Source organism: Tachysurus vachellii, chromosome 14, assembly GCF_030014155.1.
Source record: "Tachysurus vachellii isolate PV-2020 chromosome 14, HZAU_Pvac_v1, whole genome shotgun sequence".
Classification (NCBI taxonomy): Eukaryota; Metazoa; Chordata; class Actinopteri; order Siluriformes; family Bagridae; genus Tachysurus; species Tachysurus vachellii.
Genome location: NC_083473.1, coordinates 20,312,402 through 20,334,210, shown reverse-complemented (window position 1 = coordinate 20,334,210; position 21,809 = coordinate 20,312,402). Strand labels below are relative to the sequence as shown.

General features: G+C 37.2%; 2 protein-coding genes across 2 annotated transcripts; one reads left to right on the top strand and one right to left on the bottom strand.

The window, feature by feature from the left end:
• The first annotated feature begins 3,467 nt into the window (after positions 1-3,467).
• Positions 3,468-5,335, top strand: LOC132856580 (protein SCO2 homolog, mitochondrial). The gene is made up of 2 exons (XM_060886188.1): positions 3,468-3,529; positions 4,176-5,335. Exon 2 carries the CDS (start codon positions 4,184-4,186, stop codon positions 5,105-5,107), a length of 924 nt encoding a protein of 307 aa, XP_060742171.1. The 5' UTR covers positions 3,468-3,529; positions 4,176-4,183; the 3' UTR covers positions 5,108-5,335.
• Position 5,336: 1 nt separating this feature from the next.
• On the bottom strand, positions 5,337-21,801 carry ncaph2 (non-SMC condensin II complex, subunit H2). The gene is made up of 20 exons (XM_060886187.1): positions 21,650-21,801; positions 20,550-20,676; positions 20,211-20,312; positions 20,006-20,067; positions 17,534-17,612; positions 17,005-17,067; positions 16,698-16,777; positions 16,190-16,314; positions 15,695-15,843; positions 14,545-14,619; positions 13,930-13,999; positions 13,709-13,810; positions 12,270-12,314; positions 12,119-12,189; positions 11,902-11,998; positions 11,675-11,761; positions 11,535-11,584; positions 11,121-11,222; positions 7,233-7,382; positions 5,337-5,836 (listed from the first exon to the last, which is right to left on the bottom strand). The coding sequence occupies exons 2-20, from the start codon at positions 20,655-20,657 to the stop codon at positions 5,696-5,698; spliced, it is 1,758 nt and encodes a 585-aa protein (XP_060742170.1). The 5' UTR covers positions 20,658-20,676; positions 21,650-21,801; the 3' UTR covers positions 5,337-5,695.
• Between the last annotated feature and the right edge of the window lie 8 nt (positions 21,802-21,809).

The following is a 21,809-nucleotide window of genomic DNA, read 5'->3' as shown; positions in this document are numbered from 1 at the left end:
TTGAGGGAGGAGTAAACAGGAGGAATTTTGTCTCGTACGTACACTTTCGCTGTTCACTTACTCGCTACTGTACACTCTTAATGCTACTTTACACTTAAATGGAACTTAACTAAACTTCACTAAAATTAACGAACTTAAATCAAGCATCGCGTTAGTTCTGGCAGACCACGTCGTCAAGCGTGCATCAGCTGTTAATCAGCTGTCCACGACGCGCACCAATCCGGTTACGACATCCATATTACCATATAATTTTAATTATTATTTAAATTCCCATTCATAGAGCTGCTTTCTAGCGCTTCGCTGCTGCCGCGATCTAAACTCCCTCCTCCAACCCCGACTCCACCATGCCGCAACCTGTGTTCGTTGTACCAGTTTACGTCATAAATCTCCACATATTTTTCTCTCTCTCCCTCTTTCTCTAATTATTTAATTTTTTATTTATCCATTCATTCATTTATTACTTTCCAAAAACGCGTAAGCGAGCATATCTAATACTATGGCCACGTTCACACTGCAGGTAAAAGTGGCCCAAATCCGATTTTTTTGGGGTCAAGTGAGCAGGTCAGACTTCTTCAGGAGTAGTGTGAACACTCAAATCTGGCCCAGATCTGATTTTTTCAAATCAGATCTGGGCCACTTCCATATGTGGTCCTGAATAAGACCCAAATCTGATCTTTTCCAATGTGGCCGCAGTGTGAACAGCCAAGGCGGATTTGATGCGACTTTTACGTCAATCTACATCGACATTCGTCACAATTATGCGCCGGCGAAAAGTTTTTTTGTTTTTTTTTGCGCCGGCAAAACCTTTTTTTTTTTTTTTTCTGCGCCGGCGAAAACGTGACACAAACGTGACTGGTAACGTGTGTGTTAAGAGTGTTATATAAAGTGGTTACGTGAACCAGCTCATAATGTTTGCATTGAATACATCACATTATAGCATTACATGATATGTTTGCTAACCTCGCCAACATTTTAGCGCAACGGCGTGCTGCGTGTGACGTCATTGTTGTTCGTTTGCGCATGCGAGTCAGTTCGAAACAACAAACAGTTCACACTGGTATCTGATATAGGCCACATTTTAAAAGGTAATGTGAACAGCCAAATGAAAAAATCAGATCTGAGCAAAATATCCGAATTGAGCATTATTAGTGGTTCTGTTATACAGGGGGTTTATTCTATTTTCTAGTCGCTGCTCTCCGCGCTCTGACCACGCATGCGCACGGACGGGCGCGTGGATTTTTGCCCAGAACAGAACCATACCGCCAACACTAACTGTATGCATATTATCTAATAAATCCTCATTTGACAAAGTGGTCCTGACAGAACTGAAATTCTCTTAACTGAACAATTTCTGTTTTCTTTACATTAATTTTGCTTAAATTTCTTCATCGCTTTTCTCTTCACTTGTTTGTGCCTTTTTTGTCACTCTTTCCTCACTAACATCTGCCGGTCGTTTTAATAAAAACCTGCCCAGTCGGTATATCGGATGCGGTGTAGTCGCACAAGTTAAATTTTTTAACGGATCCGAAAATTACGGATCCGCAGATGGTCGGCACCTCACGCAGCGCCTTTGCGACTCTCCATAGGAAATGAATGACTTCCTGTTTATCGGCCGTCGTTTGTCGTGTGCAGTGGAAAGGCTGTTTTAACCGAGTGTGACGCGGGAGCTGAGGCGGGGGAAAGAGAGCACAAGTGGTTGTTGGGGATCTTTGTTTTGGCGGCGGCGGATGCTCGTATCTCAAAAATTTGCTCGTATCTCAAGACAAAAATTTGGTCGAATCACAGCTCGTATCTCAAAAAATTCGTATGTCACTCGTATCTCGAGGCATCACTGTATGAGCACATTGCATCTTTTCACATTTGCACATTTCACCTGGTAATGAGCATTTAGCACATTTTCACCCGTATGTACACTGTTCTTAATTTCTGTTTCCTAATTAATGTATGTAAATTGTCCTGCAATTTCTGGAGCACGCTCCCAAGAATTTCACTCACCATGGCACATGTGTTGTGGTGATGTGACAATAAAAGTGACTTGACTTGACTTAAACACAATTTTTCACCACACAGTTATTGCATTTGGAATAACAAAGACATATTATTTAAAAACAAATCACTTTTCTATCAAAACTGGCTTAATGAAGGGATTATTTTAGTAAAACAGCTGTTAAATTCTGATGGGTATTTGTTGTCTTACACGGAGTTCCAATTACCAGTTAAACCAAGAGATTTTGCTATTGTTTTTGTTGCAATTCCAAAGAGTATTTCTCTTAAAGAATTCAAGTTCATTGCAAATTAATATAGATGGTTTTTGTGGTAGTTTATACATCGGCAATGTTAATATCTTGAAACAAAAGTGTAGCAATAATTGTTGTGTTCTCTTACAATATAATTGCTATTACCTGTATGTCCACTAGATGGTATATGTACGTTACGAGATGTAAAGATGCGCTAGTGCTAATGCGAAGAGAAGTAAAAAAGAAGCATGGTTATGTTAAGCTACATCGCGTGTCCTGCCTGCTTATTTCTCTAATTCTCCTTCAACATAACAATAATATTATAAGAAATACCCTTTGTTTTGTTTCTTTTCCTGCAGCAAGGTTTTTTTTGGTCTTCCTTATTTGGCAATATATACTGGGATAAAACATGGAAAATAAAAGTTTTGTGTCAACAATAAAATTAAGGAGGTGTCTTACAAAATTCTACATAATATTTATCCTGTTAAACATGTTTTGGAAAGATTTAAGCTTAATACTTATGCTTGTGAATTTTGAGGTCAGGAAAAAGAAACAATTTTGCATCTGTTTTATCATTGTATCTACTCAAGACTTTTTTGGAAAGTATATTAGTAGAAAATTGGGTTGTGTGGTAGAAATTGGTGTATGTGATGTGTTTTTTTATTTTGAGGGAGATAATTTGGAAAATAATGAACAATATATTGTACAGCTATTTATTGTATTAGGAAAGTACCATATACACAAAACAAAGTGGGCCCTTGGAAACCAAATCTGTCCCATTTTATAAATGATTTCAAGTTATACAGTACTCTTTTGGAAAAAGTAAAAAACAAAAAAGCTCAGAAAACGTGATATTTTAAAAGTTCAATTTTTGTCATTTTTTTTCCTTCTTTTACTTGCTGGTAACCGATGTGACTAATACCTCTTGTTCGTGTGGCTTTGAACAAAATGAGTATTCTGTGTTTGTCGTTTTGCAAAAAAAAAAAAACAACAAAAAAAAAAACATCTCTTTATAACGAATCAGCTAACGAAAATCAGCGACTTAACATAAGGGTCGTTGCAAATGTAACTCACACAATTTTGAAACGTATTAAAATACAAACAGTACTGTTTTATTAAATATACCATTTACCACGGTATATACCATATACCAAAGTAGTCAATATTAAAACAATATCTCGACTTCATAAAATAAATATCTCTGACATGGTGAATCTGTTGTTTCGAAAGTAAAGGAGTATTTACTCGTTTCATATAGTCTTGGTTCGGCTGGTTATGAAGCTAATCCTGAGGTGAGAAGGATTGGAAATAAGATTTTAATTTATTTTAATCTTTTTAGAGATGTTTTCATGTGATGAGTCCTCGACAGATGAATTATGTCATACGCGTATGTCAGTGTATCTAAACGGACTCTTATTGGATGTAACACACTGCATGAGGTTCAGATACTGTGTGTTCTAGTGCCGTGTTTAAAGAGCAGGATCACAATCATTATCTTAAACAAATGTGGTTTATTATCTTGGTGGTATTTTTCCGGTACTGGTCCTGAAAAGACTCCAAACCTCTCATCTGAAGTATGTGTGTTAGTGCAGGACAAACACAAGGTCTTCTCCCATCCCTGGTCCTGCAGAAGGACTGTTAATTAGCTGTTTACTTAAATCTAGAGTGTTTGGACAAAAAATAACTAGAATGCAAGACTTGGGGCAGATAAAACTTCATAAGTTAAATTGCCTTTCAGTTTGGCTGCAGACTTTTATTAATAGCAGGTGCGACCTCTGCTTTTAGGGAATGAAACCCTGCAGACATCCTGGCCTTTTCTGGATAAGGTTAATTGTGCAGGTTAAATTGTCCTATTGCGGAACCGCAATAGGAACCAAAATCCTTAAGTATTCAGTGTTTACCTAAATCATTTGTATGCATTTTTTTCTTCTTCTCCAGATCTGAAGATGCTTGGTGTCCGATCTCTTGCCAGTTTTACATCATCATGGAGCATGCTGAGAATCACTCTACAAGCCAGCCACAATAAATACAATTATGACTCATTATATTATATACCAAGGTTGTATAGCTGCTACACAATACACACAAATAAGTGTCAAATCAGTAAACAAGCACATTTCCATAGTCCTTGCAAGAGAGCCTTTCTGTTGCAGTCATTTGGGCACCATCGAGCCATGTTTTCTAAGGACAACCAACCTCCAAAGTCCAGTTTCTCAGCCAAGATAAAGCTTCAAACACGACTGGCCATGACGATGCTTGTTGGAGGTGTTATAATTGGCACCTGGTGGTATGTGCATGAGGAAAAACAGCAGAAGTTGCAGATGAAGCGGATAGAGCAGTTGAAGAAAGTGGCCATAGGTCAGGGAGACTTCTGCTTGCTGGACCACACTGGTCAGCAACGGACCAAAAAGGACTTCCTGGGGCAATGGGTGCTCATATACTTTGGCTTCACACACTGCCCTGATATCTGCCCTGAGGAAATGGAAAAGATGAGCAGTGTGGTAAAGCTGCTAGATGAGTCAAACCTGCCTTTTGTGCAGCCACTGTTTATAACTGTCGATCCTGAAAGAGATGATGTGGCTTCTATGGCTAAGTACATCACAGATTTTCACCCACGGCTGATTGGACTGACTGGGACACCCGAAAAGGTAAAGGAAGTTGGACAGTCTTACCGGGTTTACATGAGTGCTGGACCCAAAGATGAAGATGGAGACTATATCGTGGACCACACCATCCTTATATACCTCCTCAGTCCAGATGGCCTTTTCCTGGACTATTACAACCGAATGAAAAATGCCAAGCAGATTGCTGAAAGTATTCAACAACACATGAAGAATTATAAGAAGTTATTCCCTAGCCAACATTCATAACATGTTGCAAAATAAAGTGTACTTGGATATGAGAGATGGACTAGGCATTGATTAAATAACCAGTACATAAAAACAGACCAAACAGAGGTTTACTATAAAATGTTTAAACTGGTCTTATATTTTTTAAATTGATAAGATCTATCCAAAGGCTTATTTATCCACATAAGAGCCAAACAAAATTCATTTAAAAAAATAAATAAAATAAAAAACTATATTTTGAAAAATTAAGCATGTTCTTTATTACGTTGTTGATAAAAGACAAACATTTAAGATTCATAATCAGTATAAATGTAATATGGCAGTCGATGGTTTAAATGCCAGGTGCAAACAATATATGTAATAAAATATATAATATTCAAAAGCCATCAGACAGTGACACAAATGACATTACATTGTACAAATGTGCATAATGAAGAACATGTACACACAGAGCTAGATTTCCCAAAAACTGTACTTAAGCCCCACTTTAAAAACAAATGACAAAGGAACCAAATGGAATGGTTTGTCTGTTCCAAATAATGAAATGTCCTTTTGCAGTGTTATTTTAATCATACACAGGCAGTGAGCCAGGATAAATACTCTGAAATTTCAAGGAAGGTCATGCTCCAGATGGGCACTGTAGGTCTTGAGGCGTTCATGTGCCCGCTGTTTGGTCAGTAACGTCAGGTGAATGGTATCTATGCTCTCAAGTCCAGGTCTCTTATCAATCTCTATGGTGTAGTCATTGGCCTGAAGAAGACAGACGTACACACAAACAAACAGCCATTGTATCCCAAACTCAAAATCAGTTCATAATTGTACAAGAAACTGAATATGAGCTGCATTTTTGTTCCAGAAAATGGAATGGCCCCAGCATTGTAACTTACAGAGAAGCCAAAGTTCTCCCAAACACTAGGCCTTAATTTTTTCCAGTTCTTGCTTGCTTTTTAGTAAAAAATCGTAAAAATATATATATTGGAAATTTCCATTGATCTTTTTTTTGTTTCTCAGAAAATTTGTTTCTGAGAGATATAAGCTGCATTATTTATGCAGCTTATATCTCTCAGAAACAAATTTTATAGTATGAGAAACTTTTTTTTAAATGAGATTTTTGTTTTAGTTCAGAAATATTTAGCAGGATGTCTCAGTGACTGTTTAATAACGGTTAAACATTCAGAACAGGATTTGTTGTTACTTGTCTTTCTTTGTCATCAGACAAATGAGACCCCAAAACAAACAAACCTCTCATTTGATTTTGAAGCTTTAAGATCATAGCAATTCTAATATTGATCTGTGAGTGCTCCTATCTTAGCTTAAAAAAGCCTAACTAGGAATCTTATCTTAAGAGTGATTCAGGAGCAATCCCAGCAACTCTTTATTTTAGAGAGGAGGTGGGGCCCTGTTGCTAGGTAGGACACATTCTTGTCTTCTAAAGACTGTGATTGGTTGTCCAATAAAATAAAGGAGCAATTAGTAGCCTTCAATTTGTCTCTATGTTAAGATATTTGACGCTCTATCGTGTAGGGATTACATTCATGACTAATAATATGTGCTATCATCTGTATGTTACAAACACTGAGACATACAGTATACATCAACATCTCTGAAACACCATATGACATTGACTATGACATTTCTGTCAGGATATACATTTTTGTGCTGTGTCGGAGATGTTATCTCTTATATGATTGATCACAAAAGAAATACCTACACGATCTAATCTGTATCATCTTTTTAACTCACTATCATTATTAAATAAGTATACAACACATTTCTTCTTCCTCTTCAGCTTTCAGCCATTTTCTCCTCTCCTAAAAAAAATCTTAAGGCTCTTAAAAATCCTCCTCACTACTACTAACATGTTTTGACCTTAAGAGCTCTTTTAAGGGTTAAAGAGCTTTATGATTAAATATGAAGATCTTTACTAGGATCCTCTCTTTAATGTTAAAAGGAAACATCCATATTTCTAAGAATTTTCTTAGAATTACATCACTAGGAGCAACTCTTTAACTGAGAATCTTTATGAATATAGGCCAAGGAGTGTGCGGGTCTCACTACAATAATATTTTCATGTTCTAAACAGAAATCAACCTTATCTAATCACAATTGTGTGTGTGTCTTCCTGTGTGTGTGGACATTTACTAACCAGCTGAAGAGAAGCCAGCATGTATCTACAGGCCTCTGTGTTTTCCATGCCTTTGACAACCGATGCAAATGATCGCCTTGTCCCAACAGCACCAAGCGCATGGACAATCTGGTCGCCATAGTCATGAATGTCAAAAACCCCACGGTCCTCCTAGACAACAGAGCACCACATTAAATCAGCTGAATACTTTTTTTTTAATAATAATTGAACATTAAGGTTGATTTTACAGGAAAGCCTACTCACATTATAATGAGAAACCTTTTTATTTTTAAATAATTTAATTTTTTTTAATATAAAAATGTAACAGAAATTCTAAAAATAAGCTACATTTGTACAAATGTACAAACTGTATATCTAATGGTATAGAGCATTGGTCCTGAGGTCCTGCTCTAACAAACATGCAAGCATGCAGACCTTATTGCCAAATAAAGAGAACACAAGGGCAGGGCCGGTTCTAGACAGGTACATATGGGGGGGCAGTCAGAAATGTGAAGTGGGCATCATGTGTACACATCATGTTCGAGCACTGTTTTTCCCCTGTGCTTATAGTAACAGTATTGTCCTTGCTGAATTGTGTTGTTAGCTGCGTCCAAAGCCTGGAGAAGTGGATTGCACTTTGTCAGGCCTCTTCAGACCTGTCCAACTTGGGTGTCCCACTTGAAGACTAAGCTCCTGCTGGTATAGCTCTTAAGGTCACTGAGGCACGCAAACCCCCTGACCACAATAAGGTGGCAATCCCTCAGGGGGGAAACTGAAAAATAAAAATTTAATAAATAAAACAAAATAAAATATCCTTAATCCAGATTTTATCAATCAACAACATAACATTTATCTTAGCTGGATGGTCTAATTTTCAAAAACATTTAACCTAAAGTAACACTTAACACACTATAACTAATATTTATAAAACTGAAAGGTTGTCTTATGAATAATAAAAAAAAATAAGTTAAAGCAGATGGGCTATAGAACAGATCATATGTTTTTTTTTATATTTTTTATTTATTTATTTTTTTTAATAGTAAATGAACAACTCTCTTCTCTCCAATCCACTCTACAACAACAGTCTCCTATTTCCCTTTGCAAAAACTTTCACAAATTCATCCATGTCCAAGTTATTTGTTATGGACTTCTCATGGGCCAAGATCACCAAATTCTGCTTTCTTTTGTGTGACATGGTGCGATGATAGGGGGTTAGAACCCATGAAAATGTGGAGAAGGAACTCTCACAGGCTGCTGAAGACACACCAATTACCAGAGCTGTTACATACAATTTATGTAATTCAGGAAAGGCTTCCTTGTACTCTTGCAGGTGTTTACACACAGAGGACAGGTCTGCTTCATTTGGACATTTTTTGAGGAACATCTGTTTTGCCACAAGGATTTAATTTTTCAGACTTGCATTGTCTGCCACTGTGCTAACCAGCACAGTCAGAGGCTGCAACTGAGTTGAATCTAGAAATGCACTAGATTTGGGTGCAAGACTAGATATGGCTTTCATCAAGTCAACATTCCTCTGTGAAAATCTTGTCTCTATTTCTAAAATGGCCCTGTCAAGGATGTTGAGCAGAGATCTTTTCAGAGACTGATAGGGATTAAGGGAAGGATTATCAAAGTCTGTATTGCCCACAGTTGAGAGCACAACACTTTGACCGAGGTGTTTGCTCATTGTTCTTCTTCTCTTTGGAAGATGTGAATCATCTCCAGCAGCTGCCTCAGACAACTCTGCCCTATACTCATCTTTACGAATGTTTTTTAGGGACTCCACAATATCCACAGACTGAGACTAGAATTGCATTTGCTGGTTTTAAGACACCAAGCACCTGCACTAGAAACTCTCCAGTCTCAAAGATGCCTCAGTGCACAGGTCAACTGCAGCATCTTCATCCTCTGTCATCTCAGATAGGATACTGAGAATATGGTTTTGATTTTCAACAATGCACTGTGTCACCTCATAGTGGCTTGTCCATTGGATTTCAAGCAGCCTTTTAAGATGAGACCACCTCTTACCCCACTCATCACAGAAGCCCCATCATAACACTGGCTAAGTATGTTGTCAGCACTGTAGCCAGCATCAGAAAGGTGTGTCAATATCTCAGAGGTAATGTACTCTGCATCAAGTTGATGCAAGTCAAGCAACCCAATAAGATGCTCCTCTGGCATGGAATTGCTCACAAAGCGAATCACCACAGACAAATTTTCCACATTACACCTGTCCCTGGTCCCATCACTTTTGAGGCAGAACCCTGAAGAATCAGCATTTTCATATTTTTTCCTGACCTCTCTAAGCACCATGTCTGCCACTGTTTGAATAATTTCATTTTGGATATCCTTAGATGTGTATTTTGCATTCTTTGGGATACCCTTAGCAATGCTTGCTAGCTTCTCATCCTTCTCTAAGGTATACTCCATTAGTTTCTGAAAGAGACCTGAAGTGATGTCATGATTACCTGCTTCATTCGGCCTCAAGGTTTCTGCAGTCCCACGGAGCCCCAACTCATTCACACAGAGAAACATAACAGCACTGCCCACACTCTTGACATAGTAATGGTTTTTTCAAGTTGTGTTTTACCAACCAACAGGGAGTCAACAGTTCAGCCTGTCACCTCTCTGCTTTTGTGCTGAGTCCATACAGTTGAAGCATGCACATGGTTGTGGCTGGACACATGCCTCTGTAGCCCCTTGTCTCGATCAAGGGCTGCTTTCCAGTTGTTAAAACCAGTTAAAGTAAAAACAACATCCCTCTCATTAACAATGCTGCCATATTTCCGACAGGGGAAACAGAAGCAGGCATCTCGCTCAAAAGAGTATTCTAGCCATGGTCGTGTGCGGTACCAGACAGGATTGAATGATCTTAATGTTGTAGCAAATGCACCCTTTGGATAGCTACCCAGTACTGGCTGAGATGGTGCATTGCTATTTAAGTCACTGGGTAGCTGAGCAGGCTGCTTTGGGACAGCACATGTTGGGGGAGGAACAGGAGAAGCAGTGCTTGCTGATGCTGAAGTAGTAGTAGTAGCTGTCTCTGATGTACTAGCAGCAGTATCATTGCTACTACTGTTAGTACAGGTAGGAGCAGCACTACACTTTTTAAAAGCTCTGAAAAATGGATGCATTGCAGAAGTAACTTTCTCTTTGTGAGCTGATGAAAGCTGGAGTGGAAAGTAAGTAAGCTGGCTTTGTAAAAACTGCTGTGATTTGAAACAAAGCAGTATAGAACTACAGTGAGGGGCGGGGCTTTACGTCAACATTACGTCTTTATGTCTGTCAGACAACGGTAATTTGTCTTCAGTCTGTCAAATTCAGCGGATGTGGACTCATCGCTGTGCTTGTTGTAACTGAAAAAACGCTGCAGCTTCTTCAAAGTCTTTCCACTCCGTGACCATGCTGAAATCCAACACGACACTACGTTAGGCTACGTCTTGACTCATTTGCATACGGACGGTGATTGGATGTTTACCGAGGGCTCAGGGGAGGAGTGTGTGTGCGTGTGTGTGCGCTGCAGCCTGTGAACACACAGCGGAGGGACAGAGACACGAGGGAAATCTAATACCGTATTGTGTGTAGTGTCCCTTTTTCGGTGGATTTTTCCGCTACCGCAGATCATTTTATCAACTTGTAATATATTAATTTTGAGTATATTAACATGTGCTTTCTCAACATTTCAAAATTTTGATTTGAGGGGGCAAGACATTTATTTGAGGGGGCGCTGCCCCCTCTTGCCCCTGCGTAGAGCCGGCCTCGCACAAGGGTTAAAATGGCAAGAGAAACATGTAGTATTCAGCAGATACAGGAATGAAGCTTACATGCAGTTCTAGGATTTGATAAACCTCTCCACAACACCTGTAGCTTTGAAAGTACAAGTTCTCCCTCACACAGATTGTTCTTTACCTGAACCAAGAGCCGAGGGTTGATCTCATCCTCCCACTCCTTTACTCTGCGAGACAGCTCTGTCTCCTGAGCGTACTTCTGGGAATTGGCTAAGAACATCTCCTACAGCCAGAGAGGACACAGAATTACACATGCTTGTATTACATAGTCTGCATTGCTGCATTATTACACAACTGTCCAGTGAATATAATTTGAGCTGTGTCCCTGGATCTGTAAATAATTTAATCTGGATCTGTAAATAATTCTGTAAATAATTTAAACTCTCTAAATAAATGGTGATTGAACCGCAACCTTCATCAATGCTTGACCCTCTAAGAGATTAACAGTTATGCAAAATTAATTACACCAGTTATTAGTTATGTATATGAACATAGATCTAGATCTCTTAAGAATTACAAGGCCATGCATACATACCACACTCTTTTTGACCAAGTCCTCATAACTGATGCGGCCCATCTGCGAGTCTAAAAACAAAGAGTCAAGACAAATAGCTGCAATCCTAAAAAGAATGCATTCATGTTTTACGAGAACTAGACTAAATCTGTATTTATTACCAGTGAAAACTGGGCCATGTTCACTAATGTCTCTAGGTCCATGATCTTCAACCAAATTCTCATTTTCATGATCTGAGAAGTCATCACCTGCATAAAACAAATCTCATTTATGAAATGAAAAAAGAATGTGTCGTATGTTATATACTATTCCTTCAAGTAAAAATGTAACTTATCTGCTTAACAAAACTGTACACGCTATTTATAAGTAGCAAGGTTGTTTCTCTCACCATCCATGTCTGGATGACGGACCACCTCATCTTTTTCCTCTTGATTCTCTGGCTCCAAGTAAGTTCTTCTGAGCTCCTCATCAGAGATGTGCACACCCTGAAACAGCCATGGTCACACTAACACTGGTACACACTCCAATTTGCAATTTTCCATTAAGACAGATAAGCAATGTAAATAAACACATTAGCCACAATACATTCTATAAGTACAATATACCGCTTTTCTTAGAAACTTCTTCCTTGATTTAAGCCGCTGACCCATCTTGCTCACATACATGTAGTTGAATTCTATAAAGTAAAAATGCATAATGCATTATTTCAAGCTAAATAGGTTGTAGATTGCAGTTGTACATGTCATGAAAATTTACCAGGATAAAAAGGTCCATTTCTAAGCTTGCGGTCCATACTCTCATCTATAGGAAAAGAGAAGCAGAAGCATGAGAAGTATTAGATGGTTCAATCACCCATCTCTCCAAAAAATTACAGCCACCCAAAACATAGTATATACTGCTATGGCTAAATGGATGTGTACACCTGACCATCACACCAATATGTGTTTGTTGAACATCTCATTTTAATTTTATTCCCTCAAATTTTAATTTGTGCTTGATGTTATAATAATCTCCACTCTTCTGGAAAGGATTTCCAGTAGATGGAGCATGGCTGTGGGGATTAGTGATCAGCCAGCTAAAAGAGCATTATTGCGATCACAACGATGTTGTAAGAGTGAGGAGGTCTTTGGTTCAGTCTGTGTAAAGTTAGAGTGCAGGACACTTGAGTTTTCTTACTTCAGCCTTAACACACACTGTGCACCGTGGGCATTGTCATAGTGGAAGTGTTTGAGCCTTTTATTACAAAGAATCTACTGCAGCAGTGATTGGCAGTGAAGGGAAATTGTCAATAAAGCTACGGTGTACAAATTCTATACAATTGTGTGCTTCAAACATTGTGGCAACAGTTTGAAGCAGAGCCACATATAGGTTTAGTTGTCAGGTGTCCACATACTATTGGCTATACAGTGTACATACATATTAGCTTAAGCAGGAAGCAAACAACGAGGCAGATGACTGAGGTAAATTCCAGCCTTTTTTAATTTTAAACTCCTTTGTGTATATACATAACAAATACAAATGAATATGTTCTATTTTCCTATCTTCCTTAAAAGTCATTAACAAACAGGAAGTCTTACATTAAGAAGAAGGGCTGGACAACCGAGGATGAAGATTCAAATTTTTGAGTTTTGGCAACAATTTGCTGGTGTATTATTTCAAGGCATGCTAAACAAAATGCCATATTAAAGAAAAAAAAGAGTAGCTTAATTTTATATGACAAAAATCAAATTGCTTAACCATTATAAATGTCTGTATTTAAATGGTAAGGCTGATTCCTTTATCTTTGCTTTTGAGATAAAAAGTGAAATATCAGCTTTAATTTCCTGATATTTACATCTAGATGTATTAAATTTGTACACAAGTGGTTTATTTCCTTTTCAATACATTGCAAAGTACAGTGAAAGACCAGTGGCAATGTCTTGCAAGTTCAAATGGCCATCAAGCTACCACCACTGGGCCTGTGAGACCCAAACCCTCAAATGTTATAACGATAACGACGTAACACACTGCACAAGCTTTTCTCTGTGAAAATCCTTGATATTGTACATGTTAGTCTCTGAATAATAATACCTGATACTGTACATGTTAATATGTTTTTAAAAATTATTTATTGCAGCACCCTACAAGTTTAATGCGCAACATTTTTTTCCATATCATAGGAGTCAGTCAGCAATGCCTTTAAAATACAGACTTACAAGCACTTGTGCACCAGCCCCAGAAATCCTGAATTTTTGAGTTGCCTTTCCGTTTCCTTTTGCCCGATTCATCCAGTCCAGCGGGCACATTGAAACACTTCCCTAAGAAAAGAAATGTTTATATACTGCAATTCAGAGTCAGAAATGTGAGATGGACCACTGCCTATTTTTTCTATTTTATAGAATTTATAATGAAGACATTTCTACAAAGTTGTTTTTACCAGTTTTTAGGGGTTTATCCTCTCCTATATGTACATAGGGGTCATGCCATTTCCAAGGATCCACAGTTTCCTGTAAAAATTACATGCATACATCATGGCATTTATGTGTTAGTAAACCAGCATCTAAACGAGATTTGGCAATTGCTCATCCTATATGTTGGGAGTCCATCACATATTGCTGACTTGCCTGCCCAATAACCATTATAAAATGCAGAGTCTCCTTTTAGGGAACCCAGTTATCTGTGCCATAAAAGCCATAAAATAAGGTTAGCACAGAAATGTTCCATGAGGGAACATGATATCTTGCTATCATGATATCTTAGATATCATGATATCTAAAAAAATTAACTAAAAATAATAAATCAATAAGACTTAATAAGACTATAAATAAATAATAGATTGTGCTTATAAACACAATAAAGCTTATTTATTTATATTATTTGTTTTCCATGTGGACAAACTGGACCCTTGATATAAAATATAGAGTATATATAATAAACAATAAAATATATGCTTTGCAGTTAGTGTCATGTCAATATTAATATTAATAAAAGGAATATAAACACTATCGATTTGGCCTCTGCAGAATCTGTCTGCAATTTGCTGACTTCTGACCTGCAGCTGCTTGGGCTCCTCAGCAACTGGTTGCACTGTAGGCCTCTCACGCAGCATTCTCTTCACACTGGGGGCCTAAAGGAAATTCAAAGACACCCCTGAATTAGAGGGCAATTCTCTACATCATACTCAAATTGATGTCTCCTAGAGTCGTTGATATTATCTCCTTCAGCTTGTCGTCTATCTATTAACATTAATTATCAATGTTTGAATGGTTTAAATGCACTCAGAATTATAAGCAGGTGCAGTCTACCTCCTTTCTATTTATAACAGTGGTCTAAATTCTCAACCTCCACAAAAAATTCTTAAATTAACAATTATAATGTAAAATAATGCCTATTAAGGTAATAAATAATAAGCAACATAATAATAATAATAAGAATAATAATAATAATAATAATAATAATAAAAAAAGTTGATTGATTTCACTGCTTTAAACCATGACCATACTAAAAGGCAGGCCATTAAAATTTAACCTCCAAGTGATGTACTTGTCCAAAGATGTGGAGTGTGTAGTCAGGGTTTTGTGTTTCTGTATAATAGCTATGCAACAAGTCATCAAAAGTAAGCAAAGACAACTGGCATAAATGAGAAAAAATGTCAAGTAAAAAATAAATAAATAAGGAAGAGTAATATATATATATTGCCTTTAGAATAGTACAGGTTTGTCCAGGAATGAGCTAGTACACAGCCAACATTCCATGATGGGGCCAATGTGAGCACTATGTGGGCTGCACCTGCATTAGCCCATATGAATCTCACATCATATGTGGGCTAATATGGGGCCCAAATGGGCAACATACCTTACTGTATATCCATATTGGTCCCACTTTATGAAGCCCTTGTGGGGTATATAATTATTTATATTTATTGTGCTCAATTCTACTTTACCTGTGATTTTTATGATCTGGCTGAATCCCCAAAAAATAAAATTTGATTAACTGATAAAAGCAACAAAAGAATTTCCATTTGGTAAATTTCAGTTTTCAGCATGAAAATTCACTGTTCACTTATCTATAAAATCACAAAATATGAAAGAGTTGTAATCTGAAATATAAACTATAGAAATTAACTATAGTTAATGGAAAAAACAAGTTAGCTTTGCTAAATATTTTATAAAATATTAATATAATAAATAATTTATTGATACCTGATGTCTATCGATATGCTTGTCAGACTTTGGTTCCATGTCCATACTATTGTCCACCAGATGAGCAAGCTCCTCACCACCATGGCCATCATCATCATCATCATTCTCATAATGATCAATAGCACCAACTGCCGCTGCCTTGCCCAACCCTACACACCAATGCAAAATCCAGAGAGGCATGTTTCAAAATAGAGTAATGATAGATGGTCTCCTGAGCTAAACTAATCTAACACTACAGATCATTCTTTCTTATTGCTTGTGTAGTGTATCTGTCCTGTAGCTTATTGTAGTTTCTGTTTGGATTAGGTTGCACACAATACATTTTAAGTGGCTAGGACAACATAGTTTTTAATCCTTAGCTCTGTGTAGTTTTATGTAGCAAGAGGAACGTTGTTTCATTTCACTATGTACTGCATCAGCTATATATGGTTGAAATGACAATAAAAGTTTTTTGACATGATTTAAAGAATAGAGACTGGTGCAAAAGTCCATTACCTGAAGCCTCTCTGTTGAATTGAACACAAGAGGAACCCAGACCCAGGCGCAGGATTCCCATCATGTCTTGGGTGAAGTTATTGATCCGAAAATCTTTACAACTGCCAAGAACCTCACCCTTAAGACTGGAACAAATACAAATATTTTTATTGTATTTGTAAAATTATTTCAAATAATCATCATTATTATTATTATTATTATTATTATTATTATTATTATTAAGTGCTTTGCTCATTATTCATAAATATATTCTGAACCAATTAAGGGCAACAAACTACATTTTTAGAAGATTGGGCTTCTTTTTAATGCATTTTGTTCAGCAGCCACAAAATATATAAAATCAAAAAGTATTCTCTATTCATATAGTACAGTTTATTCCCTCATTCTAGGCAATGAAAGTTTTGGAAAAATGTTGCTTAGCCTGACCCATTTTGCTCCTGTGAAAAGGCCAGCAGAATTCTTACCTTACCTAATGTCAAAGAATGGATGCCTTGTAGCTGGTCTTTACCTGAGAAGCGGATACTTCTGTTTTTCTTGTGCTTCAGCAGGAATCAGAGACTCGGGAGGGAGCCGAACAATCTTCACTGGCTGAAGGAACACAGAACAGTTATGATGCAAACACACCCAACATTATACCCGAGATTAATTATTTTTCATCACATGCATAATATATTACTTACAAATGCCTTATAAAGGCAATATAAGTGAACAATGAAATCACATTCATTACATTTACTTGTAAGAATCAGCCAAACTCAAGCAGCATTGATGCACACACTTTCTAGGAACAACAGTCCAGCAAAAAAAATACTTACTTCAGATGGATCACTTTTCATCTCCACACTGTGAGTACTAGGCTCCTCTCCCAGTACATCAAACTGTGCAAGAGCAGAATGTTCTTACTCATATGGCATGTATGAGTACTAACTACCTTTTTACATTTTTTAAATAAAACAAAACAGTAATAAAGGATCCAAAGGTAATATGTGGTGTGAGTATTTTATAAAATATCATTAGTCTCAAGTAGACTGTGTGTTTTAAATGAAATTAGTTGATAAGTTTTACTGAGATTTTTGGATTTCTGTTTCTGGACTCTCAATTGATTCTGTTTTTGTACATAATCCCTGATAGGCTTGAAAATGAGGTCTGTTGCATAATATATTGCTTTCTTAACTGATATACAGTTTTTTTCTGTAAATATTTTTTGTTTGAAAATAATTTCTGGAAATATAAAATTTCATTTAGTAATGTAGAATTTACAAAATAAACATCTAAGGTAGAAATTTGTATTTTAAAATTTGCCTAAGACTTTAACTCATTTAAAAACAGTAATTAGTTAAATACCTCACAGTCATCTGCCTCGTTGTTTGTGGTGGCTCCATCAGTTGCACCATCTGCTGATGCAGAGCCTTGCTTGTCACGTCTATGGGAAAAATAATGCAACAATTTTACACCTGTATCTCAGACTATGTCAACAAACAGTTTTAACTTTATTGCCCTTAAATCATAATTTAGTTCATCAAGCGCTAATGTAAATTATTTAATTTTTACTTCCATTTCATATGCAAAAAAATATGTCCTACCTAATATGTCCTACAATATGTCCTACAGCAGCAGTTCCCAAAGTGGGGGTCGCGGAGTGGGGGGCGGGGGGTCGCGAGATGATTTCCAGAACCTTTATTTATTTATTTTTTATATGTTAAAAAAGGTTGTAATGATGCGAGTATAAATTTAGGATAATTAAAATAAACTGGAAATAAAACATTGTTTGCTCTGATTAATTACGACAGTAAAGTGACAGCGTCAGTCACAATTTACAGCACAACAACATGCGCTAGCTAGATGCACATTTGGTGTTTTGCTAAACAGCGATCGATCTATTTTGAGATCTGAACTTGATCAAAAATGAAACGGTGGTTATGAAGTTATAATTGTTCCAAAGCGCCGGCCAACGCTGTACGCGTGTTACAGGCAGCTTGTTCGTATTCTGTCTGTAAGCATTTCACAGTTATGGGATGTATTTGTTTTTGTCCATAATTTGTTAATAAAATAGCCTAGATTGTGTTCCTTTTTGTTTTAGCTATGTCAGTCTGTAACCAAATCGCAAATCCTCACAAGCTGTTGGAGGAAAACACAGAGAGGAGAATGGGGGAGGTCGTCAGCAGTCTAATATTCGGGGTCGCGGTCTGAAAAGTTTGGGAACCCCTGTCCTAGAGAATCTCCTCCCAGATCTAGATCATTGTATCAGTGACCTACTAAACAGCAGGTGGTGCTACTTAGCGGCTTCAGATGCTCTGATACCTAATGTCAGAGGTTTTTGATTGGATTCAGGTCTGGAGAATCTGAGGGCCAGGCAATGTCATCAATTCTTTAGACAATCTGAAACTGCCTACAAACTCTGGTCAGATGAGGGAATTATCATACACCAGGATGTAACTGTGAAACTGAAACTGTGCTGGAAGACACACCAAGCTCCATGTGCCAAAACATATGGATGCGCCATCCTGGAGGAGCTGGACTACCTGTGCAAACTGACTGGGTTGCAGGTGCTGCCCCATGCTGCAAAAAGTGACAAGGACCCTAACAAAACAGGGGTGCTTCATCATAGCTGCCCTTAAGCTTTAACCCAATCCTCCAAAGCTGGTATATATGAAGAAAAGAATTCCACTGTGCTGCAACATATATGTGGCAACAGCTTTTAAAAACAAATAAAATAGAGACCATTCAGAAGGGATAAGAAGAGAGGAATTGCCTCAGACTACCACAAGTAAAACAATTCCCTTTTTTGGGGTTGTCTTGCTGTTGCTTCTCTAGTTTTGTCACTTTGACTTGCACATCAAACCACTTATGCTAGCTGGACAGATTCATATCCCTTAAGTTAAACTGACTTGGTCAGTTACTGTGATGATTAAGTGTTTCCCTTCATTTTTATCATTGTGTATTATAAACAATATTTCATTATTTTTGTACAAGTTAAAAAATGTCAGAGGTTCTTACAACTAGATATGAAATTACATGTGAAAATGAAGTAATAAACAATCACAAAGAAGTCAGTAAGCATGTATGCTATCTCAATTCCTGTACTGTATCGACCAGAAGTATCCTAAGAAGTAAGGAATTTATAAACCATTAAGCACTGTAAAATTAAGCACTGGATGTACCTCTAAATTTTATAACAGGACAAGATACTTAAAATTTAGAGGGAGGATGCTTGAGGTCTACGGCAACATTAAAGGAGCTGCAGGAATATCTGACAGGTACTGATTACTGTCTGCATGTGACAACAATCTCTCATATTCTTCATGTCTGAGCTATGATGTTCGATGACCACACAGAAAACATCTAAGCTCAACAAAATCACCCCAAACTGTGAGGGAAAAAATGTCCTTTTTTTGCACCAAACATACCTTTTGGAATTGGTCTCATCAGACCATCAAGATATCAAGAGAACAGCACACCCACATTGCAGAAGGGCGGTAGCAGCATCATGTTTCGGGTGGTTTTCTTCAAAAATGAAGCTTCCATCAAGTTGGGGGGAATCACGAATAGCTATATGAATAGCTCAGTTTGTGCTACAGTACATCTTCTGTGGGATTTGTCCAGGCAGACTTCACAATTTGTCTCTTTGACAAAGTTACTCAGATCCTTACACTTGGCCATGTGTTTTCCAACACATCAAACTTGAGAACTAACTGTTCACATGCTGCCCAATATATCCCACCCAATAACAGGTTCCATTGTAGGAGATGTTAGTCACTTCAGCTGTCAATGGTTTTAATGGGATGGCTGAAAGTTGGCTGAAACATACAATATTACCTGCGGTTTTTGTTTGAAATGTAGTCCAATGTCTGAAATACCAAACTGTGAAGCAGTTCAACCTGAAAGGAAAATGTTGAAATAGTTTTTTTAATTAACAACCACATACTGTTTGAGACATAATATCTTCTCTTAAAGGAACCAGTTAAGATAACTGGGCATTATGATCAGCCAAATTCATTCCTATAGCCAGGCTGAAACTCACCTTTCTGCCATAGATGCATGTAGAGCCTTGAATTAAAAGGGCTGCTTCAGCAAAGTTCATCATGGTCTTGCCTCCATCAAATGAGATGGTCATTTGGTCCAGCTGCAAAAGATGCAGATATCAGCAGAAGAACAGTCACAGAGCCTAAGCCCTTTATGATTCTTGCACTGAAATGCAAGAGTTCCCATCTCATACCCTTATGCAAGACCCAACACCACCACCTAATCAGCTATTTGCTTGTAGACAGTATACTTATTTATTAAAACATTTAGCAATAAGTATACAAGCTTTAAGACCCGGCATTAAGAGTGTAATACAAAATGATTTTTACAATCTTACCTCTTCTAGGTACTCCCCAAGCTGGGTGGCCAGATCAACATCCCAGTTTTTTAAAAGGTCCCGGATGGGTTGTAATAGGTGAGCAAACCTTGTCTCCACAGAATTCATAGCTATAAATCTGCAAGTCCTTCAAAAGACACATTTCATTTTCTTTTTGATATTCATTACATTAACTATACAGAAGTATTTTGCAAGCTCTGCAAGGGGTTATTTTAATACAACAAACAGTCAGGGAAAAGTGCTAGTACAAGTATTTTAAGGAAGAGGTTTATTAAAGAATAATTTCTATTCTCTCATCCTTATGATTCTATATAGACAACCAGTTTTAGAAATAATATTTATGACATCTTAATAAGTTGTTGTATTTACTGTAATGAATAAACACAATTCACAGTATGTTCAGATATTTACCCATCAGGGTTTTATTGTTTGCTTGCTTATGTTTTGTGTTTATTATGTTTGTAATGCTTATGCATATAATGCAGACATGTGTATTATTTGTATAACTTTTAGTTTAATCTACATCCACTATTTGCTTTAGAAAAATGTGATTTATAACATTGTTGCCAATAAAGAACTTCTGAACTGAACTGAGAGAGTAAGAGATTTGACTTCTAAGAAAAGAAGACTTACATTTATGTGTTCAGTCTGCACAGTCTTTAAACTTTATACAGTCAGATGACAGAAACAGAAGTGATGACAGGTGACAATAACAAACTGGCCATATTCCAACTCGTTGTTTATTGTCTGATATAGATCCCTTTGTAATGTGTTATACAGTGTAACACAGACCACTGAACTGTAAACAATATTCCAGCTCATTGTTTATTGTCTGTATAACACATTACAGGAGGATCTATATCAGTGTAACACAGACCACTGAACTGTAAACAATATTCCAGCTCGTTGTTTATTGTCTGTATAACACATTACAGGAGGATCTATATCAGTGTAACACAGACCACTGAACTGTAAACAATATTCCAGCTCGTTGTTTATTGTCTGTATAACACATTACAGGAGGATCTATATCAGTGTAACACTGAACTGTAAACCACCATCTAATCATCCACCACAGCACACAGTCACAGTCAACTTACTTTATAAAGAAGTGAACTCCTCGGCAAGTTATAGATGAAACTTGCTCTTTACAGAAAGTAGAAATCCGAAACTCTTGAACTGAGCTAAAGCGATGATCTAAAACACAGCCCGCGTAAACACCATATTCAATTTTTTACCGCCTCAGTGACGCTCACAAGA

Excerpts from the sequence above, each read along its gene's own strand:
- ncaph2 (XM_060886187.1), bottom strand. The coding sequence starts at position 20,657 with ATGAATTCTGTGGAGACAAGGTTTGCTCACCTATTACAACCCATCCGG. Across the intron at positions 11,999-12,118 it reads AGAAGTTTCTAAGAAAAGCG|GGTGTGCACATCTCTGATGA; the intron begins GTATATTGTACT and ends TGGCTGTTTCAG. Across the intron at positions 11,585-11,674 it reads ACATGGCCCAGTTTTCACTG|ACTCGCAGATGGGCCGCATC; the intron begins GTAATAAATACA and ends CTTTGTTTTTAG.
- LOC132856580 (XM_060886188.1), top strand. The coding sequence starts at position 4,184 with ATGCTTGGTGTCCGATCTCTTGCCAGTTTTACATCATCATGGAGCATG.